Genomic DNA, 6657 nt, shown 5'->3' on the forward strand with positions numbered 1-6657 from the left:
GTTAATTTATTATTAAATATCATTCCCTATCAAAATAATGATGAAAAATTCTTGACATATTTTTCTAAAATATGTTATGATGTCCACTATCATCTTGCAAAATTTTAACTCAAGACTTTGTTTGTGCATGGGTAAATAAAAAAGATAAATCTTATTAAGGGGTAAATTGGACCAAATGACATAGTTTAGGGGGTAAATTGAACCAAGCGATAGTTTAGGGGGTTTGTGAACTTTCCCGATACTTGAAGTTCAAGGGAGTAATCTGAACTTTTCCAATAAAAAGCACACTGTTAAATAATAAAGTTTAAGATCACTGACGTATTTATAAAATGACTGAGAACAACCAATATGTCACTTAAACAACAAAATTTAATCCTAAATAATTAAATTAACAACAAAAACGATCATGTCTCCATTTCTCAAATTGATCTCTGAGTTACTTCGATAGTTAGATAGACAGGCGTGCCATATATGCCATAGGCACATTTATAGCGAATGACAGATGATACCACATTGTGGGGATTCCAGCGTTGATCCATGCATATGCATCCTCTGCACAGCTGACAGCTCAATTGGATGAGAGCTTACCCTTTTACGCAATGCAGCTGAAAGCAGTGCTAGAATACAAGTATCCATTTTGCATTGCGTATTTTTTGTAACATCATACAAGAGATATCAAGGTAGATAATTTCAATGTTCAAGAAAACGCTAGGCGCTAGGCAGGCGCTAGCCTACTGACTAGCGCCTAGGAAGATTAAACGTAGATTAAACGTGATTAATCGTTTGTGTGTTTTTTTATTTTTTTTATTTTTGTGCTGCTGAGAGCAAAGATTAGTAGTAACTAGTAAGTACTAAGTAATAATCTATGTTACCCGGACACGCCTGGAAGCCCACGTATCGCGTATCTGCCCGTTTTTGGGACACAGCCCAGCCCACGAAGTAGTTTAGCCTCCTATCCAGCCCTTGACCTAGCCCCTCACGGGCCACACGGTCACGCACAGGCGCACATCACTCTCACCCTCAACGGATGCACGCAGGCGCCGCCCGACCAAGCGCCCGCACGAGCGTCGCCGCCCGCCGGCAAGGAGCGCCGGCTGCAATCTCCGGTGAGTTTCCCCTTTCCCATTCTCGTTGTCCTCTCTGATTTCCTCCTCCCCGAAGCAACCCGCCCGTTCCGGCCGTTGCTTCCCCGCAGCTCCCGCCGCCGCAGAAGCAGAAGCTGAGTTGACTCCGCCAGCCACCTCCTCTCCTCCTGCTCCGGCACCGCCGTTCTTGTTTTGGCGCACAGTCCGCCCGCAGCCCGCACTTTTTTCCCGCGCGAGTGCGCGTTCTCCCGCTCGCACTTTCTGCGCGCGCGCAGCCGCCGCCCGCCCGCCCAGCGACGCTTAGCGTCGTTTTTCACGCGTACACGCCGCCTAGCGCGTAGACGCAGCGTCTAGGCGCGCCCAGCGCTTAATTGGGCGCCTAGGCCCTAAACGAGACGTTAGGCTTCCGTTTAGCGTTTAATCTCGATTAAACGACGTTTAATAACGTTTTTTTGAACCTTGGATAATTTATGATTAGAACTAGTAAGTATTTTTTGCATTCATCAGTGCCTTTTTTGGGACCTCAGAATATTGGTACAAAGAGGGCCATCATGACAAAGCCAACAGAAGCTAGTGTGACTGAGAATGGTATTCTCCCTTTGTCCTTTCGGAGGAACATTGCTTCATAGATTGGGATATTAATGGTCACAAGCAACCCGCATAGAACAACCTGGAGGAGAAGTCCATTCCACAACATATTCTGGCCACTTGTCAAGATTTGACCTAGCCCTCCCACTAGGCACACGAGGTTGAGTAATGCAATGGTTGCAATGATCACATATTCTGGTGAAGACGTTCCAAATTCCATGATTTCTTGCTCGTACCTTTTCGACTCATCTTCATTACCTACCTTTGGTGAAACTACAAACCCCATCTTTGACAATCCTAACAACTTCCTGATGTTGTCAATGACAGCATAAAGGTACGAGGTTATTCTTTTAACTAGCCACATCCTCTGTCCATTCCACCATCCTCTCAATGTATCTCCAGATGTTAATGCCTCATATAGGCTGTAAATATTCTTCACAACGGAGACATATATGAAAGGCGTGATCCATGGACTCATAATCTAAATAAATAAGGGGATATTGTTAATGTCAATGCAAATAATAAGAAACTGAAATGAGACTTATCATGTAACATACCTCAGGGAACAAGGGTGTGCCCTTGAGAAGGCCTAGTGAAGGGATCAGAACGTAATATAGCGTAGGTAGCGAGTTGGGTGCCCATAAACCATATATGCAGTAGCCCATTTGATGCGGTAACCTTATTTTTCCATGTCCAAAGACGAACGGGCAGTACTTTGAAAGAAAAATTGAAAGATTACCCTCGCTCCATCGCTTCTGCTGAAGTATTGTCTGAGAAATTGTTGTTGGGGCTACACCAACAAATGCTGCTCTTGGGGGGTTGTTGTAGACTGACTTCCATCCTCTACAATGTATTGCCAGTCCGGTGATAACATCTTCCACTGGGCAACCATATTTCAATCCAATCTCACTTCCCCACTGTGTGTTATTTTCATAGGTGCAGGTTGCTAATGACTTCGCTTTCTCTTCAGTCTGGTCTATCGGTTGCTGTGTCTTAATTCCTTGGTCCCAGTCTTCCTTGTAGTCTTTGTTGAAGCTCCTGCCGCATAGGGTCTCCCTTCTGTGGAAGCATCCTGTACCAATATACAATGGCCCACCCCAAGTGTCCAGACCAGCCAACTCCACCTTAAGATTCAGTAGCAGTGTTAGCATCACGACATGCATAATGATTGCATATTCTGCTATGGGAGAACTGTATGGAAATCACAATTGATGTTACTGACCTGATTGATGGCATTCAAGGAGTTGCCATATATGTTATTCTTGGTCATATTGTTATAGTTCTGAGGGTACTGCACAAATGCAATCTTGTGACCCATTTCTTCATCCAGGAAAAAGCACAGTGCTTCTGTGATTGAATCAGAGTTGTTTGAATACATATCACAGTCCACATTCATGATGATAGGACTTTTGCTTATCACCGATGATACCCTTATCTGCATTTCAAATGAAAAGCTGAAACTTAGAAATACGCATTGTGGTTAAGCCATTTTTCTTTCATGGAGTGCGCTTTGTATTTAGCGAGTTTGATACTTATTAATGCGAGCTTGTTTATGAGAAATGTCAGACTCTTGCAGTCCATATACACACCTTGTGGTGACTGTGAATCGTGAATTGGTTATCTCAAATAGCCATGTATATGCTGCAACAACAGATTTGAAGTATACATTTCACATCTATTTCTACAAAAGGCTTGTGGTGAACTCCATATTATGATTTTCTCAAAAGTAAATGATATATAGCTTGCCCTGACCTTTTGGCTACTATTATCATAACAAGAAACTTTGTGATTATGAAAATCAGAATTTGTATTTCAACAATCTTGTCGCTAGCAACTAATGTGAAGTGCAGAGTTTACACCTATTTGTAAAGTTAGAGATGATGGACTGATAAAAAATTAGAGAGTGTACCAGAGCATTCATTGCCCCAGCTTTGAAGTTATGGTGGTACTGAGGCCTCTTCTCACGTGCCATGTATACCAGTGTTGGTAGCACATTTCCTTCACTGTCAAGTGCACCTTTGTCTTTCCCATCTATCAGAATCTGGGAAATGAGCAGATTTAGTACTCTAGAATCCCAATATCTGTGAAGTTCTTCAAATGAAAATTATGAAAATCTTTGCTGCGGTTCGGGGGATAGGAAAGCTACCTGAACAACTGGCTGGTGATCTTTCGAGGTGCCCCCTGTATTCCATTCAGAAAATCCTTTATGATTTACTTTCATTTCTTCAGGAACTTTGGCTGACCTAACAGCAGAATCGATCCGCTCCGTCATTCCTTCGTACAGGTCCTGCTCAAAAGAATATCAGTTGCAATGGTCACACCTGTTTCATCATCTGACAATGTTTGGAAAATACACATACCTTGACGAATGACCATTCCTCTAAGGTTCGCGGATCATCAGGCTTATCTGACCCTGCAAAGTACGCCGCAGGTGACCTTGGCTCAATGTTGTATCTCCTGCAGAATGGAAGCCAGTGCTTCGCGAAGGCGGAGGTCTCCCACAAGGCATAGAAAGTGAGGATCGAGCCCCCGTCGTCGGAGAGGTACACGTTCAGTTTCTCAGGTGGGTAATTGTACGCCATGAGCGAGAGGACCGTGGCCATGACGAGGCTCGGCGGCTCCGAGTGCGGATCTGCGGTGCAGACGAAGATGTCTACGGAGGGTAGCCGGTCTCCGTACCTGCTCCAGATTGCACGGTATTCATGTTGATGCTTCATGTTTACATGCATCTCAATGATGGCATGAGCACGATAGATCGTCGCATATTATAATTTAAGGCTAGACCCTCTGGTGCACCATTAATTTGGTTGTCCGTCGATCAGGTATGGCCTATGGTGCAGCAGCGCCCACACCATAAAGGCTGCAGCGATCTCCTTTGTCCAGTTAAATGGACCTAATAAATTCGACGTATATGCCATCAAATCATCTTGCCCCGGATTTTCTTTGCCCAATTAAATTTACCTAAATCCGACGTGTATGCCATTAAATCGCCCTGGCCCGGCCGTCCTCTCACTCGTCCGGTCCTGGTGCTTGTCGTCCGTCTACTGGTCTGTGGCAGTCGCCGCAACACTCCAGGAGTATGTTTCGTAGGTATACGTTTCATTTTTTTTATTTTTTTTGTTTTTTCTTTCTTTTTGTGAGACGGCTCCGAAAATAACTGATCGTGTAAGCTGTTGCTATGCTCTACAAATTATTCAACGGCGAGCTACGAGTTATTTCTCACGTACGAAGAGGCCAATACCTGGTCAGCAAAATGTCTGAGAAATTTCTTATTGGCTCGGTAATTTTTTCTTTCACTTCAGTTTTGTAATTCTGCCTGTCTGGAGTTTCTTTTTTACAATAGGCAGATATCCTGTTCGTTTTTTAAAAAAAAACTAATTATCACGTACGCAAGGTCTCCAGTGTCTCAGGGCCGTGTTACCGAGCGCTATTAGGTAGCCCGCGCGAATGGCAACCAGTGAAGAAAAAAAAAAGCCTACCCCCCTGCCTGCTGCATGCTGCGCACCAACGGGCTACGACCCATGAAACCCTATACAAATATCACACGTATGCACTCTAGCTTAAACAGAATATCTATTGTTCACACCGAGCGTTCAAATTATATTGTGATTATAGTACTATTGTATTGGTTATAATAAAATCTCCAAATAAGATCACAAATAATTTGATGGTGAAGTTACAACTATTTTATTTGTGATGAAGCTATAACAATTGTTGCACATACAAAATTAGAAAAATATTCTACAACAGTGTTTCAAGAAAAAAAATTCAAAGTAGGAACATACAAATGTTCCTTTGGAAAAAAAATAAATTGTTCTAAGAACAAAACAGAACAAAATATTCTGAAAAATTGTTTCAAAAGAAAATATATTTGAGTATAGTGATAGCGTTAATTTTATAGATCCTTACAATCATAATTCAGTTTCGATAATCGGTTTGCAAACTGTGTTTTTTTCGCTTATATGAATGAAGTTATATGAGCCGGTCGCTAACCTCATAATTCAGTTAATTGTGCATGCAAGCCGGATCTCTCCTCCTATACTAACCCCGGTAATAGGCTAATAGCCCTACTAGCTTCTCCGACAGATTGAGAGGCACGCGCGCGCGCGACCCTTATCACTACCGGTGTTACTCGTTATTAGTTCTACATAATATCCAGCTCCACTGAGCTATACTATACTTAGTTAACACAAGCAGCAGACTATCTGCAGGCATCTGCTTTCAGAAGATTAATTAGGAACGTGCACATATTGGTATAGTGGAGTATATACAAACAAATTAAAGTGCATGATGCATGCATGTTAGGTGCAAAACGTGCGTGCCGTATACAAACAAAGCTAGCCCAGGGCAGGGGATGGGCAATACATGCATGCATGGAGATCTGCTAGCAGCACAGACCTGGCGGCGAGCCTGTCCTTGAAGGTGCGGCGGCGGATGGGGCACCAGCGCACGGACTGCGTGATGACCCAGTAGAAGCCGAACCACAGCTCCGCCGCCAGCATCCCCACCCACGCCGCCCTCCCCGCGCCGGCCGCCGGGACGTGCGTCGCCCTGTACCAGAGCACCAGGCATATCCCCGCGAGCACCGTGACGGCGTGGAGCTTGTACAGCGCCCTGCCGCCGGCCTTCTCCGTGGCGAACAGCCTCCCACCCATCTCTCTCTCTCTCTCTCTCTCTCTCTCTCTCTCTCTCTCTCTCTCTCTCTCTCTCTCTCTCTCTCTCTCTCTCTCTCCCTCTGATCCGTCGATGTGGAGCAGTAGCTGCGGCTCCCGTATATAACATCGACGACGGCGGTGGATCGGAGCGACGGCGGCGTGGGCCCTTTCGCGCCGATCGTGTGGTATCTCGCTGCTGCACCGATCGACAAGGCGACAAGCTGGTAGCTAGTAGTTGCGACCAATATAATGATGCCTGCTCGATGCAGTGAATTGAAGGCGCACGTGAGATATAACCCAACCCTTGCGTCGTCACTCCATGTATGGTC

At 44.7% G+C, this 6657-nt stretch overlaps 1 protein-coding gene and 1 long non-coding RNA gene across 3 annotated transcripts; one reads left to right on the plus strand and one right to left on the minus strand.

The window, feature by feature from the left end:
• Positions 1-409: 409 nt before the first annotated feature.
• LOC120682255 (cellulose synthase-like protein E6) lies at positions 410-6415 on the minus strand. 2 transcript variants are annotated; one of them, XR_005678331.1, is made up of 8 exons: positions 6072-6415; positions 4034-4352; positions 3820-3960; positions 3583-3714; positions 2896-3108; positions 2231-2797; positions 1554-2154; positions 410-689 (listed from the first exon to the last, which is right to left on the minus strand). XR_005678331.1 is itself a non-coding variant. In XM_039964087.1 (7 exons), the coding sequence occupies exons 1-7, from the start codon at positions 6326-6328 to the stop codon at positions 1609-1611; spliced, it is 2175 nt and encodes a 724-aa protein (XP_039820021.1). In that variant the 5' UTR covers positions 6329-6415; the 3' UTR covers positions 1548-1608. The 2 variants fall into 2 exon arrangements, 1 of the variants encoding a protein (XP_039820021.1); XM_039964087.1 differs by lacking the exon at positions 410-689 and having other exon boundaries at positions 1548-2154.
• Positions 3711-4475, plus strand: LOC120682297. Its single transcript, XR_005678343.1, has 2 exons — positions 3711-3847; positions 3958-4475. It is a non-coding gene; the product is annotated as an uncharacterized LOC120682297 (long non-coding RNA).
• Positions 6416-6657: the final 242 nt, after the last annotated feature.

Source organism: Panicum virgatum, chromosome 2K (assembly GCF_016808335.1).
Source record: "Panicum virgatum strain AP13 chromosome 2K, P.virgatum_v5, whole genome shotgun sequence".
NCBI lineage: Eukaryota > Viridiplantae > Streptophyta > Magnoliopsida > Poales > Poaceae > Panicum > Panicum virgatum.

Bases quoted from the DNA above. Each gene is read 5' to 3' on its own strand.
- LOC120682255 (XM_039964087.1), bottom strand. From the start codon at position 6,328: ATGGGTGGGAGGCTGTTCGCCACGGAGAAGGCCGGCGGCAGGGCGCTG. The intron at 4,353-6,071 runs GTCTGTGCTGCT...AATCTGGAGCAG, and splicing joins AAGGACAGGCTCGCCGCCAG to GTACGGAGACCGGCTACCCT. The intron at 3,961-4,033 runs GTATGTGTATTT...TCTTTTGAGCAG, and splicing joins AGGAATGGTCATTCGTCAAG to GACCTGTACGAAGGAATGAC.